General features: G+C 45.9%; 1 protein-coding gene across 1 annotated transcript; it reads right to left on the bottom strand.

Annotated features, from left to right (window-relative positions):
• Positions 1-565: 565 nt before the first annotated feature.
• LOC144125200 (guanine nucleotide-binding protein subunit beta-5-like) lies at positions 566-26,135 on the bottom strand. Its single transcript, XM_077658403.1, has 10 exons — positions 25,771-26,135; positions 20,963-21,099; positions 16,200-16,241; positions 15,391-15,467; positions 14,465-14,591; positions 13,230-13,373; positions 12,152-12,292; positions 8,917-9,013; positions 6,093-6,259; positions 566-2,964 (listed from the first exon to the last, which is right to left on the bottom strand). The coding sequence occupies exons 1-10, from the start codon at positions 25,898-25,900 to the stop codon at positions 2,953-2,955; spliced, it is 1,074 nt and encodes a 357-aa protein (XP_077514529.1). The 5' UTR covers positions 25,901-26,135; the 3' UTR covers positions 566-2,952.
• Between the last annotated feature and the right edge of the window lie 1,596 nt (positions 26,136-27,731).

Genomic DNA, 27,731 nt, shown 5'->3' with positions numbered 1-27,731 from the left:
TAGGTCAAATGCGGATACGTGCGCTAGCATGACGTGAATTGTCGATTGGAGTTACGACCAACTACGTGGCATTAGGCTAACACCTAATTACCACTCCAACTTCTGCCGTTTAGCTGCAGTGCAAGCATCATTCGAATCACGTTCTCCTCCTAACCGCTGCTGCTCATTCCGCCTAGCTCGGTGCGCTTAGGGGTGGTGCCGCCTAATTGGCGCCCCATGTTCTAGCCTGGTTACCACAGGCTACACATTGGTAAGTAAGCCATGTGCACCCGGTGGGCAGGTGAGTAGCGGCACAAGGCAGGTGCTATGGCAGGTGTTGTCTTCGGTGGGACTGGGGTTGCTTACCAAGGGGCTTTAGGGTTGCTTGGGTTCGGTTGCGACCCAGGTTGCTCTCTCCTGGCAGCCTCTCACGATTAAATGGGCTGCCGCCTGACACGGCGGGCAGGTGAGCAGACTGCCACAGAACCGGCTTCACACAAACGACAGACAGACAAACACACAAAGCCCAAATGCGGGGAATGGCCACTATGAATGCTAGCGCACTAAAAGACAAGACAGAATGCGATTATCACATTTACCTTTTATTCCACATGCCTAAGGCTTTCATTCACTCCTGCTATTTACAGGCGTAGAGGCACTCATTTTTCACCAGGAAACACACATTTCAACAAGTTACAGGGAAAGGAGGGATGAACAACGACCCGCTCTGCGATGGAACGAAAAGTATATGTTTTTTTTTCTTACGAGTTGGCATTTAACTTCCACCAAGTAGCGCTCACGACGGGACTGGCGGAGACACCCCATGGTTGAGGACTCCAAATAAGTCCCGACTATTCGGGGCGCTTTTAAACATGTGCTGCATTTCTGGCACAAGTGCGCCACCACACTTCAGCTCTATCAAAACACTGTCACCTTGGACACGGGCGTGTCCACGGACATGGCCTGAAGGCCAGGATAGAACTGCATCTTGGTCCTAGCAAGGTCTTATCTATAGGCCTAGCGCAAGGACCAAGGTCTTATTCAAAGACTACCCATGAACCAGGTTAGTACCTATTCAGGGTCTTATCGTGGCCATGGACCAGATGTTTGAAGGAGACCAGGTCCTGGTCCTATCTGAGGTCTATCCACGGACCTGGTCCAAGAAGCAGGACAGGACCAGTAGAGGACCTGGCCTTGGTCCCATCCTCGGACCGGTGACTCGGAGCGGTCCAGCGGCCAGGTAACGAGGCTTGCTTCCAAAAGGAATGCATCATTACGACTGCGGAGCTGAGAGCAATCTCCACGCTCACACGCAGGCGCGAATGGAAGAGACGGCTTCCCGTCCACAAATGTCTCATCTTCTCCCGTAGGCGAGACGGAAAAGTGGCCGGAAAACCTCACTGCCAAACCAGCGCCTCGGAGCACTGTTGGTTGTTCAGTACGGGTTACCGCACGTCGTGAGGTATCGCACCACCCTTCGACCCCTGCGTTCGCGTTAGCGCAGCATCGCTACGCCTTCGCGGAAGTTTGCGTGCTCTTTTTTCAGCTGCGTGCTAGACAAGAGCCGGCACGATGACAGCGGAAAACCAGGAGGACAAACACTGCGATTCGCGGATGAACGTGTCGCCTCCGGCCCAGCTTCTAAGGTGATACCGTGACACCGCGCTTTCGTTGAGACCAGAGCCGATAACTGAAAAGACGACAGGCTACTCCGGCGACGCCTCGGTCTGAAGCCGCGCAAGCTGTTTGTCACCACCGTCACGTAGCGACAGTGGTCTTTCCCGTGACAGGGTTGTCACTGGTTTGTGAACGCACTACTCTCTGTTCACCCGTCTGTAAATGGAGAACACTTCGGTGCTGAGGTGAGTTTCAGGAATTGACAGCCGGTGGCACAGCGCGGAACGTAGTTCGAGGTGTCGCCAGAGTTTTTGCCTCCTCCACAAAATGTGTCCTGTCCTAGGCTTTTCTATAGTCGATGCACGTAAGCACTTAATGAACCCATAAAACTACAGTCGAGGCCACATCGACAATACAGCTTTCATCAGATGTGGCTCCTTGACGGTCACACATCTGCATCTCGCAATTTTGAAGATGTCGATAGAAATTGAAACGTTGCGCTTCGCGCCGTCCGACGAATAACGTGTGCTGTAACGTGGACATGCCACAATATCTTCAACCTTACAGTGTTTCTCTTTTGTTTTTGAGCATATAGTCAACATACCCAGCATTCCTATCGGCTTTTGAAACAGCTTTTCAGCATGACTCATCAGAAGAGGGCATTAGAATAAAATTTCGTGCCCAAAACCTCCTGCTTTGAAAATTACTCAGCATGAGGCCCTAGTCTAGGTCAACATAAACGGAAGAGGACAGGGCAGCATCAGCAGCCGCAGCATCACTATCCACCTGACGTCAGCTCTGCTGCTTGCAGGAAGCTGTGTGACCCCGAAGAGAGACTGTGCACTTAGCCAGGTCTGGAAGCGAGACTAAACAGGCATTTGCAAGCCTTCTCCACAGCCGACCCGCCGAGGTGTGAGGGCTGTTTGTCTACAGAAGGTCACAGAAGCAGCAGAAAGAAGACGTCCTCACGAAGCTTCCCCTTCGACGGCAGTGACCAGCCAATGGCCCACAGATTGGCCTCTGCAGCGTCTGTGTGGAATCGCAGAGAGAGGTACTTTGAGATCTTCAACTGCACCGTCTGTCTCCGAGATCCCGCAAGACTGTGTTTTCGTCGTTCATTCTACCCGTATTCGATTCCTATCGCCCCCTGCAATTTCCAGTTAATGGTCACGACGAGAACCGATCGGAGAGACCTGGCACCTCTGCTCTTTCCTGCTCCTCCTCCGCCCTGCGTTGGCCTCACAGCAGCAGAAGACGTCAGTGTGATGCTGCGGTCTGTCCATTACGACCCGGAAAGAGGCAACTGGACACTCGGCTGTGCTTGGGATCTAGATGTCCTTGCAGCCGCCAGTCAGCTTAGGCCCATACCTGCGTTGCAGAAAACGACCGAATTGTGGCGTTTGGCTGACCCTATTTTGCTGTATTCCAAAGAACGAAGCAATAGACAAGACCTTATCCAGGTACCGCAAAAAGCTGTAATGGCGTTTCTTTTATTTCTTATGAACGCTGAAATAACGTTACATATTTTTTTGCGTGGTAACATCTACCTAACGTTCAATTTTAATACATAATGTATTTGTGTTCGAAGTGTTCACATAACTCCTTAGATAGGCGCAAAATTTTTACAACTGACCAAACAACGATTTTGTTACGTTCAAAGCATTTAGCTAATGTCCAGATAGAGCCGGTAATTCACATTATTAACAAGGTCTGTTGTAGCATGCAAATGCGACACATAATGGTCGTTTTAACATTAGCAATTTCTTTAACATTAACAATTCCACGTACAAATTGTGACGAGCTGTAGTGGAATATTCAGCACAAAACCCATTTGTGTTGCAGGTACAAAGTTTCAGCAATGTTTATGGGACAATAGCTTATAACGTTAGCAAAACATTACTTTAACGTTGAAAATGTTGCATATAAATACAGGTTCGCCTCTAGCATCTACATCAAGCACCGAACCCGCAGCTTCTTTCCACTGTTCGTGGAGTAATAATAAACTTCAACAAACAACCCATCGCTAGCACATCTCTTAGTTCGTGCCAGCCACAGATTACACCATCGCGCCAAAATTCCCTAATAAAATTTTACATCGCAATTCACCACACCATTTTCGGGTCATGATTATATTTTATGGCGCAAGGACAGCTCGGCCAAAGAGCGCCATGGCACAAAGTATTTTTGGGCTCCACAAGGTGGGATCAAAGACGCATTTTCCCATCATTTTCACCAAGCCAAGCATCAGGCCGGACGAAAATTTGTACTCACTGTATCACCGGTGGGTACCCAGCAGCACTGGGAATCGAACCCTACGACCCCCGCATACGAGACGGATGGTCAAACCATAGAGTTTCTAAATATCACCTAGGAGGAATACTGGCGCCACCGTCTATGCGAGTTTCTTAAAGAGCACTTCATTCACGGAGAGAATGCCGGAAAGTCGAGGTTTCGTTTTTCGCTTGGCTAATAATTGGCCGAAGACGTGGATTCTGCCTTTGAATAGGCAGCTGCGCAGCTTTGCGCCGCCATTCTCTCCTCTGCGCGCGGATGAAGTTATTTTTATAGTGCACTTTTCACTTCAAAACTATTGAACACAATTGGTGTTAGGCTGGAATGAAACCCACGCAGTATTTTCTGGAGGTTTGTCGAGAGCAGAGTAGTATTGTTATGGCTGCTGAATCCACGTTTTTATGCCCCATAATAGCCGAGCCAAATGCGAAACCTCGTCTTCCCGACATTCCTGCGCCCCTTGCTTTCCATCTAGGTAATATTGGGAAACTCTATGGCTCTAACTACTGGCCTACCGCTGTGGTCCACATTCAGGGATCAATACAAGGTATCAATACAAATGACACGAGTTCATGAGTGTTCATGCCTCATAGTTTAGCTGTGTTGTAGCGCTCTGCTATCGCCCTTGCAGTAGGTTGCTTAAGCAGAGTTGATTCAAGGTACTATAAAGTGCACTTGCATACTGTCACAATAAATGGGTCTGGTACTGCAATAGTGTAACTTCTTTATTTAATGTCGCTGAATTGTGCATGGATGTTTTGACAATGTTAGGAAAACATTATACCAACGTTTCTGAAGGTAAAAAATGGCATTAATTGGTATTAACAACTCACCAAAACAAAAAGACAACGTTGTTGCAACGCTGCGGTACGGTCAAAGTGCGACGTCTGCTCACGCTTTGTGTCAAACGCCATCCTCAACTTGTACAAACTTCAAAATTCCGGAAACATGAGCTAAAATGGTGGTTTGAGAGATAGTCACGAACGAACAGACTCAATTCAAAACTTGCGAAAACCTTTTTTCTTGTTAATTAGGGTAAAATTGTTATCTGCCTTTCATTTTTTCGTCCTTTGTATCTGACGAAAACTTCGTTTCAGTCAACATAGCCTCTCGTCGTTATAATTCCCTAATCAGTCGGCACACGTCAACTTCAGGTTGTCTCAATGTGTATCTAAAAAATAGCGGCCGTGCTGATACAAAATAACGCCATGTGATCTGGGAATGAAAGCTGGAAGATGCCTATGCACTTCTTGTCATAAGTGAATTTGGCTAGCAACGTGATGGCTATCAGGGGCTCTACTAAAATTGATGCCGCTATGAGATTACGAAGAGATGCGGATGAGGCATGGACAGGAGAGCAGCCACCACTTCCCCTCAGGAGACAGATTATTGAAGTTTTGCTCCTCAGCGCAATGTAGGCTGTGTGTTGGTTTCCAGGCTCGCATTCGTCTCAACTGGCATCACGAGCAAAGCTTCGTAATGCCTGTGTACCTGGGGCGCTTAGGTTTCACTGCTGAGGCTTGAACAACGCCTTTAAAAACTATAAATAGCACTTGTCCCACACAAGCACTTTGCAGTGGTGTCAAGACCGTGCAGCCAGTCCTCAAAGATAGAGCCGCTGCCAGTGTCTCATCCATCGACGTGGAGTTGACGAAATGTACAGGTAAAACCAGTGCCGTGTCGTAACGCGTCATCTTTGTTGAATATAGAGCGCGTATGGTTAATTCCAATTGTGATTCGGTATCTTAAATGTACAAAAATGCATTATTCCTTCACTACCTACCCGCCGCGGTGGCTCAGTGGTTAGGGCGCTCGACTACTGATCCGGAGTTCCCGGGTTCGAACCCGACCGCGGCGGCTGCGTATTTATGGAGGAAAAACGCTAAGGCGCCCGTGTGCTGTGCGATGTCAGTGCACGTTAAACATCCCCAGGTGGTCGAAATTATTCCGGAGCCCTCCACTACGGCACCTATTCTTTCTTCTTTCACTCCCTCCTTTATCCCTTCCCTTACGGCGCGGTTCAGGTGTCCAAGGATATATGAGACAGATACTGCGCCATTTCCTTTCCCCCAAAACCAATTATTATTATTATTACTTCACTACCACAGTTCGACCTTGAGTGAATATCTAAAGTACGTCCGAAGATGCACCGATAAGAAACAGTTGCCGCTGGCAGATAGACAGAGAGCAAGATAAATACGCACCCTGAGCGTGAAGTCCCAACTGCCGGTGGAAAGCGCGGTGCCGTCGGGCGACACCTTGAGGCAGGTGACGCGGTTCTCGTGACCGTAGAGGATGCTGAGGCGCACGCACTTGAGCGTGTCCCACACGTTCACAGTGTAGTCGTTGTAGCCGCCGAAGAGTAAGCGACCTGCACACCCACACGCACCATTGTACTCCCCTATAGCCACGTACCACACATCGGACAAGGTGATCGGCACACATTTTCAAGCAGCCAATGTTTTCTTTTTTTCTCTTTCACCCCGGAGAAAAAGAGTTCGGGGAGGAGGAGTACTAGTGCATTCCCATGTGTCCCAAGCGTCGCGCCTGTCTTTATACGAAAGAGTAGGGTTATTTATTTATCTATATATTTATTTACCCCCAGGGACAGATAGCAGAGGTCACACTGCAAAACGAGAACAATAAAAAATGCACTAAATCGTCGCACAAACAATTTTCTCCTGATTATATAATGCAGAGATTTAGCATAGCGGAGGCGTACTAGCGTAGACGTATAGTGGACGTACACTGCGCATGCGCAGTGGCCCCGCCTTATCCCACCCATGTCACTTCGCGTGCGCAAGACGCGTCCGGTAAAACGGCATTCGTCTGGGCTAGTATGTCTACATAGGGCTTGCAAGCCAGATTCTCGCAGACCCACTTGCACCCGCACTTCGTGGCAACGTTTCTGCGCTTACACTGAATGAGCTCACAATTAATCACAAAAAATAGCAGCCGTGCATTTACTAATACCGCGTATTGCATGTACGTGGCCACGTATACTGTACACATAGGATTCGGGGTGACACCCGGAGCCCGATGAGATTTCTTCAAAATCGAGTTAAACCCGATTTCTACCCTGAAATTCGCCTTCTAAAGAACGTATCCTTTTCCCGAGTACAAAAAGCTGCAGACACTATCAGACACCGCACGAATATTAGCGGCCATCATGCGCTCATTCCGGACGGGTGTTTTCAGGTAGCTAATATTTTGTTATTCATAACGGGGCTTAATTTGTTATCAGGTCGAAAATTATTTTTCAGAACCGAGAGTCCCAAGCACAGGTGCTGACGAGACGTCTTATTGGCATCGTTGTACCGAATGCTACGCACGCTAACGACATCTTACTCCAAGGCTCTTGTGCGTTTAAAATGATTGAACTAATGTTGAAATAATTTTTTTCTTGGCACTGTACAGTGGCAGGCAAGTCTTGTTTGAAGTGTTATTCAGGAGATGATGATAAGCGCGACAAAGTAATTGTAATTTGTGAGATAAAATAAGAAACGTCTGATATGGTAAACAGTTTTCAGTGCACCTTCCATTTGCGTATTGTTTATAAAGATAATGAGCAAAAAGTACAGTATTTCGCCCCTGTACAAGAAAAAATGTCGGTTGTCTTTTGCTGCAAGAAAAATAACTGATAAGACCCGAAATGGTCAACTTTTTGCGCAATAAATGAATTTGTACCCGAATTTGAGATAAAAAAAATACCGCCTAATTTTTTCCCACGAATTCCAGACAAAAAAGAAACATCAAACGAAGGGCCCTAGATGTACACGGCCGCAAAGGTAGGGGCATAAGTTGGCCATGCTATACAGGTGAGCCTGGAAGAAGACGCAGATGAAAAAGTGAAGTGGCAGACGAAGGAAAACATGACGTCGATAGAATGCAGGAGATACTATGAGCAATTGAGAGGAACGCATTTCTGCACCAGTTTTACCCATGTGTTTCGCTAGTGAGTTATTCAACAAGTGTGTATTTTTAAGCATTCAGTGCCAGTGTCTTCAAATAGCGATCGCGTCTCGACAGCTGAGAAATGGGATACGTTTGGCACTGAAGCAGGCCCATATCGCTCTTTCACCCGCGGATGACCACATCGCAGGATGAGGGCGATCGGACCGCATCTTCGGAAAACTCAAACAGTAATGAAATGTATGAGTGACATTCTCGTACCGAACAATTTTGGGCAAAAGTGTTTTTGAACGGCTGACCAGTTTATGATAGCAATTTTTTCATATATAATAAGGCTTCACTATATTACCAGACGACAGTCTTGCATTTTTTTGTTTCTATTAACGTTTTTCTGTCGTGAAAAGTGTTCCCCATTAGTTTTCTATGGCAGTCTTAACTGCTCGATGCGAGTGATGGAAACAGTCTAAACAAATATTCTGCTACATATCGGAAGCATGGACCATTGCCTTCAATATTTTCATAACAATACCCTGCAATATTCCAATATTCAAAATTTTTGACCAAGAATGTTGGACATGTGGATGGCGGCCGCGAGAGTGCTTTTTGATCTGCCGCGATGTCCAGTGAGCTCCTGAAACGAGGGTACTGTGAACGTGCGTTTTTAGGCATCCCAAAAATAAAGACTGCTTTACGAAATTGCCGGGTGAGGCAAAAATAAATATCAGTTTCTTCAGTAAAAAGCAAAAACAAATTTTGCAGTCTCGGCAGAATCTCTAACGCACACTAAATCGAAGCGGCTATTCAAACGCGACCTGCAATGGGCACCACTCACTATGCCAGAGTCCATCTTTCTTCATGCACCAGAAGCATGCAGACCACCCACAAAGCACCGCAGAGCCGTGGCGCGGTCGAAAGGCAGTCCATATACCTATTTATTGACATCGAAGAAGTGCATGGTAGTGCACAGGAATGCAAAACTAGGCGAGCTGGAGTTGTTGCATGTTGGAAAAAAAGCTCGAAAAAAAAGACGACGACGTCTTCGTCTTTTTTGCACTATTTTTCTAACATGCAAAAGTTTATGGTAGTAACTCGTCAGACGTGCGTCATTATTCTTACCGCTCACTGAGAAGTCCACTGAGTTGACGCCGAAGATGATGCTCTGCTTGGAATAAACGGCTACTTCCCTGTCAGCACGTAGATCGTAGAGACGACACTGCAAAAAAAATAAAAAAGATAATATCTTGTGAAACTGTTTGCTAGAAAAGGTCGCGCATGGATTCCCTTTGTTATTCCCCTGTGCGCTGAGTACAGCGTTCATGCTGCACTGAGGTGAATTACAGAACACTGGAAAAAAGAAAGCCCTAGCACATCTCATAATGAGCTCAGATTAGAGCAATTGGGTCCACTTCCAAGGCTGGCAAGTTTTTGTTACGCCATTCACGCCTGGCCAAATACGTCGCTGAAAAGAAACGTAAAACACATCCCATAGCTTTTAAGAAGTCTGAACAGTTTAATAAAGTGAACAGGGTGATCCCAATCTACACAGCGAAAAAGTCACGTTTTCTTTACTACCACGTGGCGTCACCACAATTTTCCTCGAGTGTTCACCAAGGCGAAGTTTCCTGCCAGTGACAACAGTCTCAGACTTCTACTGTGCATAGCGATTTTTTTTTCCTTTCTAGTCAGTTATTGTTCCTTGTGCATTGCTTCTGAGTCATAGGACACTATTGTGTACCAAATTTCAACCACGTCAAAAAGCCGGAGATTATGCTCGTGTTTTTACGAGAACCTGGATCTCGAGCCCAAGTATATAGTATGGCATGGCATTATACTAGCATTCAAGAGCTGGGATATCTTAAGGTATGCAAGCAGTCCTCGTAAACAAGTGGTTTGTGAATGTCTCTACGTAAGCCACGAGTAATGTTTTAATCATTGGCCGTGCACTGCCGTTAACACGCAGATCTGCGACCGTCGTTTTAAGCCAAAGGCACTCCGCGGGGCTACAAATGATACCGGCATCACTGTAGCAGGAGGGCTGCAATGCGAATTTTTAGAACAATTTTGTCACGTGCCCAAGCTACCTCTGGTGTATGCTGCACTGTGGGTAGCTACCGGAAGCCGCTCGCATCATGAAAGGGCGCGAAGATAACGAACAGATGCAGGAACCACTAAAAATTCATACTGAGCAACTAAAAGTTATCAGCACAGCAGTGAAACTGGGGTCTGTTCTGTTGGGTGATATTTCCAGCAGAAATGTATAAAAGGAGGCGTATGATTTAGGTATTTGTGTTGATAGGTGAGCTAAATACCGTCTGAATAAGGAGGGTAGCCTTTTGAGTAAGTCTGAGGACTATTTAGTTTTTTTTTTTCATTTCACATTGCACACAGCTTGACATCGCACCCACGAATTTTTGTCGAATATCGCTAAGTTTGTCCTTACATTTCTATAAGCTACAGACCAGTATCATGCAAAATATTAGTTGTAAAAAATAACGAAGTGAGTGTTTCAAGCTCGTTGTGAAAGTAAGCCAACTAAAAGGGATGGTGGAGCCTTTTCATGAACATTTCAAGTTTTCAAGTATACTGTATTCTCCTAGCTCTAAGACAGCCGATGAGTGTTTTCTTAGTCCCCGATACACTACGAAAAAACTCTACTACTGCACGCCTTACCACTCGTATATGAAACTCTACCTTAAGAGTCAATCATCCTGACTACTGACACAATATGGAAGTGAGTAACGGGGGCGTACGTCCGCAGACGACTGAGGAGAGAAGCTGGGGTACAGCAGGAGTTCGAGGAAACCAAATTTTAGCAAGGGAAGCAGAGAGCTCTTAAAGAAAATTAAATGCTAGATTGCATGAGCGCAAACCGTTCCGGTTTTATGTGGCTACATAAAGTAATATGCTGATAAAGCACGGACTTTTCAAATAGCTTAAAACATCGTGTTACCTCACCCTGACATAATCCCCTTGCCACCCACTCGCTCCGTTATTCTGGACAGATTCTGGTTCTTTATTCATGTAGAGCTGTCCTTTCATCGCTTTGAAATCGCTGGTTTACCGCTTTTAAAAGGGAGGCGGATGATATGAATGTCATTAAGAGTAATGTGTCGCAGACGTGAGTACTCACGTACAACTTGAGCAGTACCTGCGTTTTTCTCTAACAGATAAAAAGTGAAGATTTCTGTTGAAGCAAGTAGGCGAAAAGGAAAGGTAGTTTCGATGTGATATAAAATCACACATCACGGAATGCGTTACCATAGTAACTGTTTCCTAATATATTTCGTTGCTGCCATCACTCCCTTGCCAGCAGCCATCGTGAAACTAGTGTTGCTGCATGACGACAATCGGAGAACAACGCTGATTCGATAGCTACATAGACAAGGTCTGGCTCGTGCTCAGTGGCGTCATGGGGTGAATGAATAGGCCTTCCCATGGTGGTGTTGATCGGATGCACTAATTTGCAAAAAAGTTTTTAAGAACCCTTGAAATATCCCTTCTTTTTTTATCTAGCATCGTCTGAGGCTGTGCAATCTGATGACTTACCTGCCTTCTTGTTTGACACGCAAAACTTCTTCTGTGCACTGTCACTTCTACTAAAGGCCTCAAAGGTAGCAAGTGATTTTTTTTTTGTTTTGCCTTGTTAATCTGTTAATCTTTACTTTTTTTATTTTCCTCTTTTTTTCCCCGCATTACACCAGTTATTGTTCTTCTTGCTAGACCGTATATTACCAAAATGTATGTCCTCCCACTCCCCTCTGCAATGCCTTCGGGCCCTTAGGGTGTATAAATAAATAAATAAACAAATAAATCATGTTACGGCTGTTCTCCCGCGTTAAGGGAGGTATGCCTCAAACCGCTGCATCTGTGATTTTTCTCATCAGTGACATGGACAGAACTGTGACCGCAGGATAAGGCGCCACCAACGTTTTCGAATCTAGGCACGCCTTATGTCGTTGTAAAACAGAAAAGCCGAGAAATCGAAAGCTACGAACCTCATTTATATTCACCAAGATTAAGCGATATGCGAGCGATTTTAGAATCGTAAAAGCAGCAGGAACGATTCATCAGTGACGGCGACAGGAACCTTAACGCATGCGTGGCAACATATGCTCTGCGCCACGTCACTAGGAGGCGGCTCCGCGCCGGCTGGGAGGACAGATGCGTAGTCCGAGGATGGTGGCGAATTGTGTAAGAAGTGCTAACATACCGCAGTATAAAGCCCGCACTGATTTGGCAACGTTCCTCGCTTAGGCACGACTGCCGCAGTTTCGTTCGGCGCAGTCAAAAATTCGTTCCCCACCCACCCTCCCTCCCTTGCTGTGGGGAGGGGCAGAGTGCGTGCACTCACGGTGGCGTCATCCGAGCCGGTGGCGATGGCGTCTCCGCTCGGGTAGAACTTGACGGTGTTGATGTCTGATTCGTGCCCCTGAAAGGACTGCACGCACTGACCCGACCGCATGTCCCACACGAGCGCTTGCCTGTCACAGCCCTGCGGGGAAAGGGGACGTGAAACGAAGGAAAGGGTCAGCATCAAGTAAGTCACAACGTCGCAGCAGTCATCTCCGTCGTACAGTTTTTTCACAGCTAAGAGAAACGGGATTGGTGTGTGTGTGTGTGTGTGGGGGGGGGGGGGGGGGGATGACTCTTTGGTTGTTTTCCCTCATTCAATTTATGCCCATCATATTAATGAAATCTTTCCTCGAGGACAGTGGCATCCTCGGGAAGTACTAGATATTGCTTGTGTAAATTTTGTCGTTGTTCTCCTCGGTATGTGCTGTCTAGTATCCTGGTAATCATTTAAATGTGTTTCTATTATGTATCTGATGTCTGTAATATCCTTATTGTTGCTGCTCATTGTTTCTTTTTAATTTCTTGAATTTGTGATTTTTATACCGTTTGCTATGATTAGTACATACTATTTCCTATGGTATACCCTAATTTCATGTCACTAGGCAATATCATTACCTAATTTTATTTCTGGCTCGTGCATTGTATTCTTTGTCTTGTGGATTGTGTGTGCTGTAAGTTTGCTTTGTTGAGCGCTATGTGGCCAGTTCAAGTGTTTTTCTTCAATTATGCGCAAAGAAGTAGCCGGCGCCATAATCAGGCACCAACATCTCTTTTTATGTCCATGTAAATAAAAAAAATGTTCCGCATACTCCTTACGCATCAGAGCTACGCTTGTTTTTTGCCAGCTGGTAATTCCAGTGCGGCAATAAAGTACATGGACAGTAGCAGGATATTCTCTTCTCTTCACACCCTTAAATTGTGCCATGAGACTATTTCAACGTTTCTAACTAAAACTTCTTTTCCTGTCACAATTTTCCGCTACCAATAAACTAAAGTCCCGTTCGCTGCTCGCTCACAGCTTTCCAAAGATCATAAGAAAAGGCATAGTTCTTATGCGACAGCTTTGGAGCACGTACTGCGGAGACGAAGGTGTTGCCCATCTCTGTAGGCGACAGGTCGAGTGCCATGACGTCGGCGGAGTGCCCGTGGAAACTCTGGAGCAGTTGCGAACACTCCACGTCCCACAACGCGCACGTGCTGTCCCCGCTGCCAGTCAGGATCTGCGGGGCGATGACGTAGGCACAACGTCACGCGAAGGAAAGCACTCACTCAGATCAGGCAGCAGCTGCAGTGCGAAATACCTATGACGAATGTCCGAAAAAGTATGGTAGGGGACAAATACTAGTTTTCAAGCGCTACCGTTTACGGCTTGAATGGCTTGGCTGGCATGAAAATGCATTTTTTGAATGCCGGCACACGATGGATAGATTTGAAGGCTTTTAATCCACTACAAGAGATGGAACTCTTTCCTGGGAAAACTTAGTACAATGAAGCTGGAGTATGCTAAACGCAGGTAGGCAAGCATCTTCAACAGAGCAGAGTGCAACAATTAAGACGCGCTATCACTCTCTGTAGAGAAAACTTATTTCAGCCTGATTTTAGCCTTATTTGCTATTTGCAGCAGACCACGAAAAGGCTCATTTTGTATCGTCAGCGCTCCACATCCTTTCGGACAACTTCAGCCCTCAACCCCCCCGAAGCTTACGAGTGTCAAGGGTTCCACAAAAGCCATACTACGAGGCCAGCTGCAAATCCGGTGGACTGTCTGTTATTGAGAGCGCCTGCCCTTTTCTTCAATAACTATTTTTGGTGTGTTACGAGGGGAAAATGCTAGCTAGATTCAGAATTGGGTGCCGTTTGTGAAATTTCTTCAGCTGCGAAAATTACGGCAGAAGTCTAAGCATAATGCCTAGCTTAGCAATATATGTGAGCCTTTATTTGGACATTTATAGCATTCGCGTTTAAACCAACGGTCTTTTCGTGCTAAATTAGTTCCAGAAACAAAATAAAAAGGAAGCCCGTAAAGTAAGCTTGAGAGTAAGCTTCTCCTTTAAACAAGAGGCCGTCCAAGTGCCAGCGGTATGCCCTGTGGTCAAGTTGACTTATTCAAACTGATGTCAGTAGTAACGAAGAGATCATGTCGTCTGAAAAGGAAGCGCAGTCGTTAGCTGTTAATTTGCAGACGACTTTATACACACTTGCATTGAGTTGCACGGCGACCAGTGAGTAGTTAGAGAATAAGCAAGTACAATAACTGTCTGATTTCACAGTGCACAATCAAGACATTTCACTGGTAAGCTCATGATCTAACCTGCTGATCCGAGTTTGGGAAGAGGCAGCAGGACATGTAGCTGGTGTGTGTTCCGACCGCTTTCTTCTTGGCAGACACTTCCTCCTCGAAGCTTAGTGGGTACACGGTAACCTTGTTGTCCAGGCCACTGCCGTCACCAAAGCACAAGAAAGAAAAGCCTTTTAAACGTAGCCTTAACAACAAGTGCAGTGTTTAAAGACACAGCAGACATCATTTTTCATCGACCGACGATTACAGCACTACAGAAAAACGACCTTGCTACGTCGTTGTTTCTTATTGTTCCTGAAATCTGCAGTATGTGACACACGCCTAACAAAAATTTCATCAGTCGTATGTGCGATAGAGACAAGGATAAGAGTACGTATAGTGTGCAGAAATATTGGACTAGCCGTTATTCGCGTTTTCGCTTTTAATTCGCTTAGTGCCGATATAAGGCAGAAGTACAAAAAAAAAGGTGGCCTCGAAATCAATTGTTTTCATTAGCACGCAGCGAAAAGCACCTTTCATTCAAAAAGCGTCGGTAAAAAGTGTACTGTTCTTCACCGCAGCTCACGCACGTAAACAAATCTAAGGCAAACAAATCAGTCAATTCCTGTCGCGTGCTAGACAGAGCAGGCTGAAACCGCCTCGGTGAGCCACGAATTCCTTACCGGAAATAAATTTAAGAAATATAGCATCATAATATATACGGGCTCTCTTGAGGACCCACAGGGGTACAAGGCGAAGGCACAGGGCTGGCGCATAAAATTTCTTGGAGTCAAAACATTAAGATGCTACCTTCCATTTTGCACGCTTGCAAATATATGTATCTACAGCCAATTCTCTTTCTCTCTCTCTCTCTCTTACATGCGCGACTGAATTCCTCAGTACTGAGCCGTCGGCAAGGTCATAACAAGGTACGCGCGCTTGCTTGCTTGGGTACTCACCCGCAGGCGACCATGTTGCCAGACGGCGCGTAGGCGCAGGCCATAACCCAGGTCGTTGGCATCGTCACTGCGTGCTCCTGGGAAGCAATTGCGTAGCGTCACTTGCGTGTTTCTCGCTTAACGCTGTTCTTACGGACTACAACACAGAGTCCGGTCCCATCTCTTTGACCATCGCGCGCGCATTCCCGTTGGTTGCTATTTCTTGCCGCAGTATCGCTGTTGCTATGGTTGCTTTCTTCCCTCATCGCAGTCGTTACTGTCTTTATTCCTGTATTATTCACTCCTTTACACCAGCTACCATTTACATGACGATATTTAGGGTCGTCTTCGAATGAGCTAAAGTTCGTCAGTTCCGTTTAGTTCCCATCAATAAACTAATTTACCCCTAGTTCTTCTCTAGTCAGTGAAACTATTTCAAATACAGCTTTCTCGGGCAAAAAAAAAAATTTTGAATATTGGAATATTGTAACGTAAGGCACAGTTATGAAAATACTGACGCTAATGGTTCATTCTTCCGATGAGTAGCAAAATATATTTTTTATAGTGTTTCCATCGCTCGCATGGAGAAGTTGTGACTGCCATAGAAAACCAATGGGGAACGCTTTTGACCATGGCAAAAAAAGTTAATAGCCTAAAACTGCAAGCCTGACTAGGGGAGATATTGACTGTTTACAGTAAAATCTCACGACAGATGAAAAGCTTGCGTTGATAAACTATCTCCGTTTGAAAAATGCTTTTCTCCATAATTTTTCTTCCTTTCTTTTGCTGTGTATCTCAGAATCTGGAGTCGTGAACCAACAATAGCTTACCTTGTTCGTAGTAAATGCGTCCCATATGATCATCTTGCCATCCTGAAAAGGAGGAGTAGGTGATTTGTACATCCCGTGGAAGACACTAACACTACGAGTATGCAGCATCTTATCGGTACAGAGAAGGCAATCGTTTGAGGCACAGTGAACTCATCATTTGAGTTGAGCTGTAGACATGTCACTACTACGAGACCGTTACACTTGATCTATGATGACTCTAGCTGTGGTGATCTAAGAGTCACACTCAGTGAATTCAACACCTCCTACAAAGCGGGCTGTTAGGACTAGTCGAGGCAAAAAGCCTTAAAGAAGCTCGACGAGGCCCGAGCTGCATTTGCATGGAAATAAAAATTTCTTATAAAAAGGGCGCACCGCTTTCAGAAACAGGAAACAAGAATGCAGACAACATGCAAATACATCTCCATGAAAAGAGACCCATTATACACATATAAGGCCCTTTTGTGTTTGTTTCCAGAATTCAGGAGGTGAAAATCAGCGACACTTTTTTTATCTTGAATTCGGGTAAAAATTAGGTTATTTAGCATGCTATTGTTTGTCACTACAAACAATTAGGTTATTGTTAGTTCTCACTGATTTTCGCTGTGCGTTGTATTTTTATTTGCGCAGCTAAATCAAGGTGTGATTGTTATGTGACATGCCCCTCCTGCTTCGGCCGCATCGGCCTGCAGAAACTTGAAATAAATAAATAGATAAAAGCCTCAATACTCTGTAATATTGAATTTTGAATTAGGTTGTTAATAAGTTCCCAAATTAGTTTCAATTTTGTATAGGAAGAAGTTATTCTCCCCGCCGCGGTGGCTCAGTGGTTAGGGCGCTCGACTACTGATCCGGAGTTCCCGGGTTCGAACCCGACCGCGGCGGCTGCGTTTTTATGGAGGGAAAAACGCTAAGGCGCCCGTGTGCTGTGCGATGTCAGTGCACGTTAAAGATCCCCAGGTGGTCGAAATTATTCCGGAGCCCTCCACTACGGCACCTATTCTTCCTTTCTTTCACTCCCTCCTTTATCCCTTCCCTTACGGCGCGGTTCAGGTGTCCAAAGATATATGAGACAGATACTGCGCCATTTCCTTTCCCCAAAAACCAATTATTATTATTAAGTTATTCTTAGAGCCGAATAGTATTTACTTAATTCTGTAGTTTATATGCAGAACATAAAATGTTCATTTTTCGCTCTATATTTTAAAACAAGAAAATAGTAGGCCGCACTTTAAAACAGTTTACTAAATCAAATTTGTTTACTCATCTAATAGAGTTATTTCGTCTGTCCTTGGAAGGGACAGCGCTTGATACAACGATAACAATAAAACGTTTGGCCAGTGCCTCTGTGTAGGCCTCTCGCTTCTGAACCTCGCCTGTCGAGCTTACGAGTATTCTCAACTTCATCTACGTCATGAACAACAAGAGCTAAAGGAGATTTAAGACCAGCAGACGACCAAGAACAACCCTCTGGAACAGGCACAACATATCCGCTAATTTTTGTACGATGTTTTCATTTTTGAGCACTAGAAAAAGTATGTTCCCTAGAACGTGCATTTAGGGTAGGAATTTTCGTGTAAGCCAATATTTAAGTTAATTTTCGAGGTGCAAGAACCGATAACATTGTGTTTTGACTCGAAAACAAAAGGAGCCCAATTGGATTTAAAAAGGAAAAAGATATTGACCAACTCAGAATGTGTAGTAAAGCAGTTATTTTACACAAACTCTACTGCTAAAAACTCATTTCCTACTAACAGAGCTTTTGTAGCGCATCAACTAGTTCAGAAATATTGCACAGTGCAACTGACCATCTGACGAGCGTAATGTCTACGTGTAAACTGATCTTCTCTGTTGTCTTTCAATCCTGCAGTGTTATATGAAATGGCATCGCCCTCTCCTTTCTTTCTTAACACGCACTAATAAAGTAAAACTTCGATTAAATGAGCCGTAATAGTTGGTTGAGCATCACATATTTATTTATTATTTTATTATTTATCTGTTTGCTATATTGTGGTGTTATCTACTTTATATGATTATTTGTCTCCTTGTTTCTTTCTTTTTTTGCTTACTTATTTACTTATTGTCCCTGTCCTGGCTGCTGCTTCTTTGCACCTAAGGCTGGAGTGGGAATGCTTCCCATCTCTCCCATCATGTGGATGAGGCATTCCTCAATGCGCTTCTTAAGGACAGTCGCTAATATCAGCAAAACCTTAAAGGACCTCGAACTCATTGACATGCTCAGCACAAGGCAGGGCAAGTAACAATGGACCGCGCATAACAAAAAAAAAAGAGCAGTCTAGGAAAGCGGTACTTAAGAAAGAGCGAACTCCATTCGCAAGCAGGGAGGAATGACAGATGGGGAGGATTCTGCGAACGCTAAGTTGACTGCACCTAACCGAGGCCAGTTCCGATCACTTATTTTCTTTAGAAACTGAAACTCCGTCGGCGACCTTTATTGTCTGGGTTGTTGATATCCAGCATCGTTCACCGTGTGTACAAAATACACACACGGGACATTCACGGAACAGAAAATGACAGAATGACATTCGAAAATCTGAGAGACTAAGGCCACATGCCTCCTCTACGGCGTGGCGCAGACGGAGCCGAAAACCGCGGCAACAACGGAGCGGCGCGGTGTTCTAATCGAAAGAGGCGCCCGGACACCGGCGAACCAGTTGTGGCGGTCGCTCGCTTCGCCCACGTGACTCTACGCCAGTGCCTTTTTTTTTTTCTCTCTCTCGCGTGGAAAAAAGAAACAGCGGCGGCGGGGTCCGAAGGAGATGCCGAAGGTGCGGTGAAAGTCGTCTGTCGTCTGCTTGCGCGTTGCTTTGCTTGACTATTATCGCAGAAAAAACAATGCGATCTCGCAAGCGGTGGCAAAAGTTTGAAGTTAGTTGAATAACTTTGCGCAACTCCACAGTTTTTACAGCGAAACACCAAGCGTAGAGCACCAATACATATTTATACGAATATAGCAAGCTACTAATAAAGCGCTGCGCGCACTGCAGTCACATTATTCTCGCCAATGTGAACGAAATCGAACTTATGTAGCGGGTAATGAACTCTGTTATCAATACAGGAATGGTTTGCTAGGGCTTGCTAGATTTGTCTTTATACCAACGTTCGAGAATTAGGCTAGCAAAACAGTTTGGAGAATATTTTACCAGTATCGGCTAATACACATGCAAATTTTCAGATTTTTCTCGATAGCAGAACTCAATGAGTGTCTGAAAGAGATAAATCCGTCTTGCTAGTAGTAACATTCCATACCGAATCGTTTTGCTGACATTCCTGTCTGTTTTAATGCAATTTATTCTGATATGCATCTGTGTGTACAACCATGTCTATCGCAAATGCTTGTATTTTACAGTTGTGTATTTACTGTATGTGCTCGAACTAGGCAATGTTTTTTTGAGTACAGGGATTAATTAATTTTTGCCCTACGTTTCTCTCTCTCTCCATGCAAAAAGAACAGGCGTCCAGCTAAATGTAACCACGTTTTTAACAATTTAAGGAGTGAAGGAGTGTGCTAGGCGCGTAAAATGGGTTCAGTACTTCTACGGGTCGTGTGGCCCACTCTGCAGTATCTATTCAAGGCAAAGCTCGAGTTTCAGTCCGGTGTGCGTACATGACATTGAAGTGACCTTCGCACTTGGCGATTTCATAGCGACAATTTAAGTCAGATGACAAGCATATTTTGACTATGGCCAATGCGATGGTGTCTCCAAATTAGACCCGGTTCGTTTCCGAAATGTTGCGCATCCCACCCCCGAAATTTGACGTTCATTGATTTGGACCAAAACCTATTTTCAGGCTAATTTCAATGTGCTCTATACGATGGCAGTCTCTAAATTTGATCTCGGCCGATTTGGGCCAACCATAACTAAGCGTCCAACCATATTGAGCGTGCAACCATAAGTGAGCGTGCCCGACACGATGACGACCTCCACATCTGGTCCAGGCCATTGCCAAAATGCTTTCGCTTGACCTTTGGTATAACCATAATTAAACCCTGCCTAACTTTCTTTTTCGCACTGCACAGTCGATTAATAAGTTTAGACTGACTAGCTAGCTTTTTAAATATTAACTTCTTGTTCGCAGCAAGGTGCCGTCCGAGTAATTTTTTCTTCAAGTTCTAAAAGATAGCGCGAGAAATCCAAATACACAACAGTGGTGCTACTTGAGCGCAACAGATGCAAATTCGCTTATCGTATATCCCGCGCCCAGTGCAAGCACAAAACTCATCGGAGACTCGTTTACCTGGAACGACTCGTATATTGCCAAATGAAATAAAACTGTCATCCGCTCTCTGTTCCTTGGCAGCGGGAGCTTTTCGGGGCGCAAGACGCGTGCATCTCCCGACGGAGAAAAGAAGAAAAAAAAAAGGGGGGGGGGGGGGGCTTCTTTTTCTGCGCCCGCGCACCCACGCACCGGCGCATCGCCGCCGCCGAAGCAGTGATGGGGAAGCCGCGACGCTCGCCAGCGCCATCTCTCGCTCGGAGCAACCAAGCGTGGGTCACGTGAGGCGAGCTCGCGCTGTGACTGGCAAGTTTTTTGTGGGGCGGGGCTCCGTCGGGGGGGGGGGGGGGGGGGAACCGGTCCAAAATCATCTCGAATGCGATGCGGCTGATTTACCTGTTCACCATGAATGCGGTATAAAAAACACAATGGACTGTTGGCGCGAAACCCGGTAGAAGAAAGGCGCTCACAACTCTCATGACGCGCTTCCGGTGCTAAGGCGCTTTACGTGGTTATACGGCACTGACCTGGGACGAGCTGACGATGTGTCGCTTGTCCTGCGACCAGTCGGAGCAGAGCACTTTTCCCTGGTGGCCTTTGAGGACTCTGCGCAGCTTGATGTTGAGGTCCTTGATGGGTTCCACTTTGCCGGCCAAACAGGTGACTGCGCACAGCACCGGGGTACGATCAAGAGGGGAAAGAAAGCACCCGGCTTGGCAGTTGTGTTAAACCACGAAATAAAAATTTAGCACCGATTGTTCCCAGAACTTTGACTACGTTGCGTGCGATGCTGCACCCGCTTCACTGTACACCCACCCTAATGAACAATTACCCTAGCTCATACCTCATGTTATGATTTCCGAAGTGTAATACTTCCTGCAGACATGCACCGAACACGTCGGCTCATTTCTAATGCTTCCTTCGTGTTCTTTGTGTAAGTCTGTACAAGATCTGCTGCAGTGTCTGTGAGTGCGCCAGGTCTTGAATTGGTTCGTTATTTTTTTCTTTGTGACTGTGTTTTCTTTAAATATACCGTAGATGATCGACACCAAAGACGACAGTATTCTTCTTTCCGGTTTATGACTCCGTAGAATTAGGCTAAGTCAGAGACAGACATGGCAATCATCACAAGAAGCAAGCTCCTTAGGGCCCCAACCTCAAGAACGTTTACGTTGTGGAAGAACCAATGCTGAAGGGCGAGCTTCAGTGCCCTTCCCTCATCAAGATACGCATCACTGCACACAACTCCAAAAACACGAGCCAAGTTACTGTTCTTTAGCTCTCTGATTATTGTAAGTGTAATTATGCGTTGAAACAAAAGCGTGGACAAAGCAATGCATGGTAACAACAACACAACGCAAGGACAAACAAGTACAAGAAAGGAAACACCACAAGGAGCTTTGTGGTGTTTGCTTTCTTGTTCTTGATGGTCTTTGCGCTCTGTGATTGTAAGCATGATTTACCAAAGCGTCCAGCAAGGGGTGTTAATGCATGGTAGTCTTCCGACATTTCAGGTCATTTCATAAAACTCATTTAATAGATGCACGCGAAACGCATTTCCTAACATAAGTGTTCGCGATGGGTACAGAATATTTTTTCCACAGATATAACCCGTCCCTTTATGCCTTGAGGCAATAATAATAATAATAATAATAATAATAATAATAATAATAATAATAATAATAATAATAATAATAATAATAATAATAATGATTTTAAGCTATTTACCGCAAGTACAGCAGCCTTTCACACCCAGAGAGTGTTAGCATATAGTGTGCTGTCGGTATACAAAGAAATTGTTTTGCGTCTTGTGCAGATTCATCCCACGAGCGGCCTCATAAAAATGCTCTATAGACTGTCTACAAATTTCTTACAGACTCTGCTGCCTTCCTACGGATATTTTCTCCTGTCTATCGATAGTCTACAGACAAAAGTCTACTAAAAGTGCACGGACATAAATGTGTAGATTGTCTGTAGACTATAGGATATGTGTTCCCTATAGGCTGGTCTATGGAGTTTGTGTAAAGAAATTCAATAGACTTTACAGAGAAAAGTCTATCAACAATATATAGACAGTCTAAATAAATTTTTTATGTTGCAATCTCCATTTTTATTTTTTATGAGTAGCACATGGTGTAGCCTTCACCAGACGTAAGCTGGCGACCTTTATCGGTGTTGTGCTCTAAATTGCCGGATCCTTCCACATGAAATTATTATGAGCCTCGGTGGTAGTTAACAATTTTCCTTGAAACCCTTAATTGCACATAAGATGGCTGAAACGCAGCCGGCCCCATCTTCTTGGTGCGCAGAAAGTGCCTGGACGTCAGCTGCTGCATGTCCATAACAACGTCCGAGTGGCCTGGTACCCTCCAAAACAAAGCGTGTCATGTGATGAAGTTTCCATGCCTTTGCGTAGGCCTGGCATCGAAATAGCCAAAATTTCATGGACCACAGAGCCGAGGGTAATCGCGTTTTCGAAATTCTAAAGACTGATATGGATATTACTTACGGTCGGCTACGCGCCTCTCAATAATTAACGAACCTAACAGTAATAGCTAAAAATTTAATTATTCAATATTAGTTAACCAGCCTGTTAAATAGCACGTATTAGCTGTATTCTGATTTATTTCACCCCTGACATTGCTATGGCGCAAAACACGCTGTTCTCAGTCTTTTTTTTTTTATTGTGTAAAATATTAGGTGAAACACCCTGTATATGCGCTTATGTTGTAGTGGAGGAGGCAGCCAGTCAAGCTGGCATACCAGTTATTTACCATCTTTCTCTATCGACCGAATTAGAAATAAATGTATTATTATTACAAATCCGCACACAGGTAACCATAGGCAAACTATGAGAGTGACGCTATTGCTATCAAGGGAAGAAAATTGTATTGGGTACGAAATTAACGGGGGGGGGGGGGGGGGAGTAAAGTAAACGTGGCCAGTACACGGCATGAGTAATTGGAGATCACCATAGGAGATATATGGTAGCCGTTGTTCTCATGATGGCGACCATTTTCTGTTTATTTCTTTTTTCTTTGGAATTACTGTATATACGAGTGATTACTGCAAATGAAGGGCTGACATCTCGAATAATTAGGTGTGCTACGTCATGCGTTTTTTTCTCGTCCGTGACGCCATTGCAGCTTCCCGCGACGCAGCTTTTCAAAATGGCGCCGGCGACCAATAGGAGCGGGCATTTACGAGCGCTCTCAATTGTAGAGCGGTCGGAGCGAGTTCCGTAATCAGGGCCCTGCAGGATTAAGCCACAGTGGTACAGAATTGCCTCCTCCCGGTATTCGTTTCCTGCAACAAGGCTGTGCCTTGCGTCCTCCCCTTCCTCAATCACCTGACAGAGTGTGGGGCCGAGATAGAGGGGATCTCGCCAAGTATTAACTCATTAATGCTGCGATAATTTCCTTCTGCTTTCTTCTCAGGCGGTCGAAATTTCCGGAGCCCTTCACTACGGCCTCAGTCGCTTAGCGAAGTCAAACCCCCATAAGCCAAGTCAATTTCTTTCTTATTTGATGCATTCCAATTCTCTCCTGAATATGCATTGCCCGTTGGGCCCTTGGAGAATTAAGTGCATCACAACTGGACTTCAAGACCATTTGCAATCTATGGAGGGAAAAAGCGTTTTTCGGAAACACCGAGGAGGTAATAAAACACAAAACTGATGATTGTGATAGTCTTCGGTGGCATACAAAATCGGCGGTCGCGATGCTGAGCAATCGATAGCACACAAAATGGTAATTGTTTTTTTTTTATCAATGCATTTTCCTCATTATATAAAGAAACTATTTACACCGACTTTTAGTTCCTTCGAGAAGGGAGAGGCATTCAGGCTGTTCTTTTTTTTTTCTAGCGGTGTTGTCTACGCGCAAATATCTGCATGTGAGGATCAGGAGACGCTTTAGCCGACCCGAATACGGAATGCCTAAATATGAAGACGACGTTGACGGCATGCATAATGCACCGCCCATGACTCAAGTGTCGTTCTGTTTCCTTCACGCTGATTTATTCTACAAGACAGACGCCAGCGGAAGCAGGGCCAGGATTGCGCAGTACAGCAGAGTTGCCTTTTTAAGCCTAACTGTTCGCCGTCAAGATGGTGGGTTCCAGTTTACAGGTACCAGTGTTAGAGAAACCAATACTATTCAGCGCTACAGATTTTCTCGAGATCAAAGTCACGCACTCTCGCTAATGTGAAAAGCCCGCTCTTTTTCAGCTTGTTTGCTTATCCACCCTTGAATAGCTATAACTTTTCAAGTAAATACAAGCTATCTTTTCGTGGGTGAAATCATTACACGCGCCACCGTAACTCTACGGTCGATACTGGAGCAGCTGAATAGCATTTAGCAGGAGCTAAACCATACTTGCTCTCTTGAAAATATTATTCGACGCCTAGTGTAGGAAAATATCATACAGTGAACGCATTCGCTAAACGCTTAGTACTGAAGCATATCAACTTAACTACGCAGATACCTTGATGGAGCCATTGCTCTGCCGCAGAAATCGATTTTTCTGATATCCATGAGAAGCGCCCGCTTTGACCTTCACATTTCTTTACTCTCTGTTCAACCGACTATAGCTGATATTTCTTCGCAGAGGTCGCTTTATTTAGCGAAAAACAAGCCACACTATAAGTCACACCTCACACCGAGAGATGTGCGCATCATAGCCTCAGTTGCTTTTGCGCCATTAAAATCGATATAGCTAACTCCGAGAGATCTATGCATTCCTTGTCCTTGACCTAAATTCAGCCCTGCGCGAAAGCGATTTGCTTTAATAAATCTCTGGTATGTACCATGAGAAGAGTCCGCACTTCGCACAGGCGAAGCAGCATTGCGCGGCAGAGCCGGATCTGATCGTAGAGGAGACTTTTATTTCTTAGTTCTCGTCCGCGCAACGCTCCAACACGAGCTGTTGACCGGAGCGGTCAGCGGCAACGCCGCCAAGGAATAACAGGTGCCGCTGGGCAGTCGGACACAACTTGCTGCTCGGCGGGCGCTGCTTTTCAGCGCTCGCTGAAAACAACGCTCGCTGTAAACAATTCAAGCGGCGTGTAGGCAGAGCTTTTCGCAGTCGCGGACATGAACGGGCGCACATCGGGAGATATATAGCACAGCCCGCGGAGCGTTTGAAGGTCGCTGGAAAGAAGATATTCGCCGGTTCCGCGTTCCGAGCCCGATGCGTATATAAGGGAGTTATTTAAGAATTGGAAAAGAAAAAAGAAAAATGAAGGGAAGGAAGAAAGTGCGGGGTTGGCGGCCACCTCCGCCATCGAGGGGGGGGGGGGGGGGGGGGGGGGGGGGGGGGTGAAGACAACGCTCACCGCTGACATCGTTGATCTTTTTCCGCTCTTCCTCGAGTCGTGCCTTGAGTTGCTCGATCTCCCGCGTCAGCGACTCGACCGTCTCCGCCGGGTGGTCCACCTTGGTGGCCGCGTTTTCCTCGGCCGCCATGTTGTGCCCCGGGTTCCCCCCCGTCCCGGGAGGGCAGCAGCAGGAAGGAGCCCGCCGCCGACGCGGCCGCCGGCAACGGCGGAACAGCGGAGGCTCCGCAGTGGTGACGGCGCGCGCGCGCGCCAGCGCCGGGAGATCGATAGCCGCAGTTCCTGCTGCTGACGCCACCTTGTGCCGGGGCGGGGCGCTCTAGCCCGGGTTGCTGCAGGCTGACCGCCTCGGGGCGCCGAGCCGCGGCTTAATCATGGCTGCTCCACCTCGAAGGTGGACCCGAACGCTCGATAGGCGACGGCGCGCGACATGGCCGTGCTCTGGATCGCAGCCATGATGCCGCGATTCGCCTCCTCTCCCTTTTGTAGAGGTGTTCGCCTATTTAGACACCGGGTTATTTAAGTGCAGATGCGGAAAAGGGGAGGAGAGGGGGGAGGGGGAGATTTCGATTGCAGGATTACACTGACACCCGCCCTCCTCGCCTTGTCTGTACGAATGAACGAATAATTGAATGACATCATAACTGCGCAGTGTGTCCCTTCGCGTACGACTGTAAGCTCCAGTGGATGACCAAGGCCGCGAAGTCCCTGGAACAACCCAAGGAGCACAAGAATCATTTGCATGCACTCCTCCGCCCCCACCCCCTATTTTTTTTTTCTAGGAAGAAAGTACTCCGAAAAAGGTGACCCATATATGGGATAGCACTTCGAGATCCACCCCCCCTCCCTTTTTCCTTAAAAAAATGTCAGTATTCTAAAAATTAATTGCACACGCAGCTATCCATCAGTCTAATAATAATAATAATAATAATAATAATAATAATAATAATAATAATTGGTTTTGAGGGGAAAGGAAATGGCGCAGTATCTGTCTCATATATCGTTGGACACCTGAACCACGCCGTAAGGGAAGGGATAAGGTAGGGAGTGAAAGAAGAAAGGAAGAAGGAGGTGCCGTAGTGGAGGGCTCCGGAATAATTTCGACCACCTGGGGATCTTTAACGTGCACTGACATCGCACCGCTGATTCAAGATTGGAGGTATTGAAATAACGTTTGTGTAATAACTTACAAACCTGCTTTCAGGGTTTCTATCTTTCCGAAAGTACTGTCAAGTGCAATATGTACAATGTTCTACGTGAATGAGTTCTCCCGATTTAATACATTCGTCGTTGACGCTTCCTTTTCTCCACCTCTAGCTTTAACAAGAAAGCGCTACAGGTCCCGCGTAACATAAAAGCGTCCACTTCTTTGGCAGAGAGTGAACAACCCACGAAAAAAAAAATCCCCAGAGAAGCAACCCAGGTGGCAGGTGGGCCACCTAGGTCACGTGGCCTTGTGATGTCATGCCAGCCTGCCCACCTGATTGTGAGCAAAGTGTCCGCTGTGGCAGTTAGCAGTTGAATTTTAAGGGTTGGTCGCGAGAGTTTCCTCGAGAAGAGCAGCCTTTGTCGTAGAAGCCCCATCGATGGCAGCACCTGCCATCACATGGCAGTGGCGCATCGCTTAACGTACCGCTACACCACTGGGCCAGGAGCAGTATGAGAACACCCAAGGACTTATGAATGTAAAGTAGATAATGATCAATTCCGCATATATGGGCACGGCCCCATTAACGCTATCGTGTCTTAACTTATGGGTAAGCTTAAGTGGCCCACGAGTTTTTTGCTTTCCCATCTCCCTTTTCTGTCTTGCTTTTTCTGTCATGATGTCCCTCCGCAACAGAAGCGGCAGACCTCTTAATCTGTAGAGCGACCTCCCTCCCGTACACAACTTCAGCTACTTTCTCTTCTGTACACAACCGAAATTCTGGACAAGCAACGTAAGCGTCTAGCGATGACAG

Source organism: Amblyomma americanum, chromosome 3 (genome assembly GCF_052857255.1).
Source record: "Amblyomma americanum isolate KBUSLIRL-KWMA chromosome 3, ASM5285725v1, whole genome shotgun sequence".
Classification (NCBI taxonomy): domain Eukaryota; kingdom Metazoa; phylum Arthropoda; class Arachnida; order Ixodida; family Ixodidae; genus Amblyomma; species Amblyomma americanum.
This window is presented reverse-complemented; position numbering and strand designations above follow the sequence as displayed.